Genomic DNA, 802 nt, shown 5'->3' on the forward strand with positions numbered 1-802 from the left:
CGGGTGGAGGCGGGGTGGGGTGTGGGCTGCAAGAGGAGGTGAGCTCTGCCCCAGGGCTGCCCACCCTGCCGGGCCAGCCCACCCCGACCAGCTGGCTGAGCTTCCAGAAGCGTCTTCTCCCCTCCGCCACGCCTGTTTCACAGCCCTCGGGGTCCTTTGCCTCCTCCCCTCCCTCTCTCTGCAGGGCCCACCCCACTCCGCACCCGCCACAGCTTCTCCCCCAACTCTGCTCGCTCCCCGAAGGAGCCATGAACCCCACGATCTGGAAGGCGACCGTGGCTGGTCACACACGTGTTCTCGTGGTTTCTTTCTCCCTCGTTCTCAACACCGGCTTTGCTGGCCCTGGAATCTCTGGAAAAATAAACTTAGGAGGTGAAGCGTCCCCTTGGTTCTTGGCGTTTCTGCCGTCTGGCGGCGCGGGGGGCGGGGCCGTCTCGTTTCTCCTTTTTCTTTTTCCTCTTCTGGTGTCAAACAAATGACGAAAATCCCGCTATCGGAGCCCGGGAGCCGGGGGCCAGGCTGCTGGGGGGGCGGTAGAGGGTGCTCTGCTGACTCGGGGGGTTAGGAGGGTTCTGGGGCGTTGGGGTCCGACTGGCCTTGGGCCGGAAGAGGCTGCCCTGCTGGGTGCCGCCGCTGTGGGCCGCGGCGCTGAGCTCCGGCTCCCCGGAGTCGCTCTCGGTGTAGCTGTAGGCCTGGGCCCTGGAGATGCCCTTCTGCTGCCGCCGCCAGGAGTTGTAGTACGTGGGGTCGCTGATGTAGTGGTTGACGAAGGAGTGGGCCTTCTGGTGGCTGGCGTCCACCT

The 802-nt window shown here is 65.5% G+C and overlaps 1 protein-coding gene across 1 annotated transcript in view; it reads right to left on the reverse strand.

Annotated features, from left to right (window-relative positions):
* Positions 1 to 416: 416 nt before the first annotated feature.
* Positions 417 to 802, reverse strand: part of SDK2 (sidekick cell adhesion molecule 2) — a 127,348-nt gene continuing 126,962 nt past the window's right edge. Inside the window, exon 45 of the mRNA XM_012732987.1 lies at positions 417 to 800. Within this exon, the coding sequence (XP_012588441.1) occupies positions 468 to 800 (333 nt within the window). The 3' untranslated portion in view covers positions 417 to 467. The remainder of the gene's footprint in view (positions 801 to 802) is intronic.

Source organism: Condylura cristata, unplaced genomic scaffold, assembly GCF_000260355.1.
Source record: "Condylura cristata isolate star-nosed mole 26May11 unplaced genomic scaffold, ConCri1.0 scaffold00038, whole genome shotgun sequence".
NCBI classification, from domain to species: Eukaryota; Metazoa; Chordata; class Mammalia; order Eulipotyphla; family Talpidae; genus Condylura; species Condylura cristata.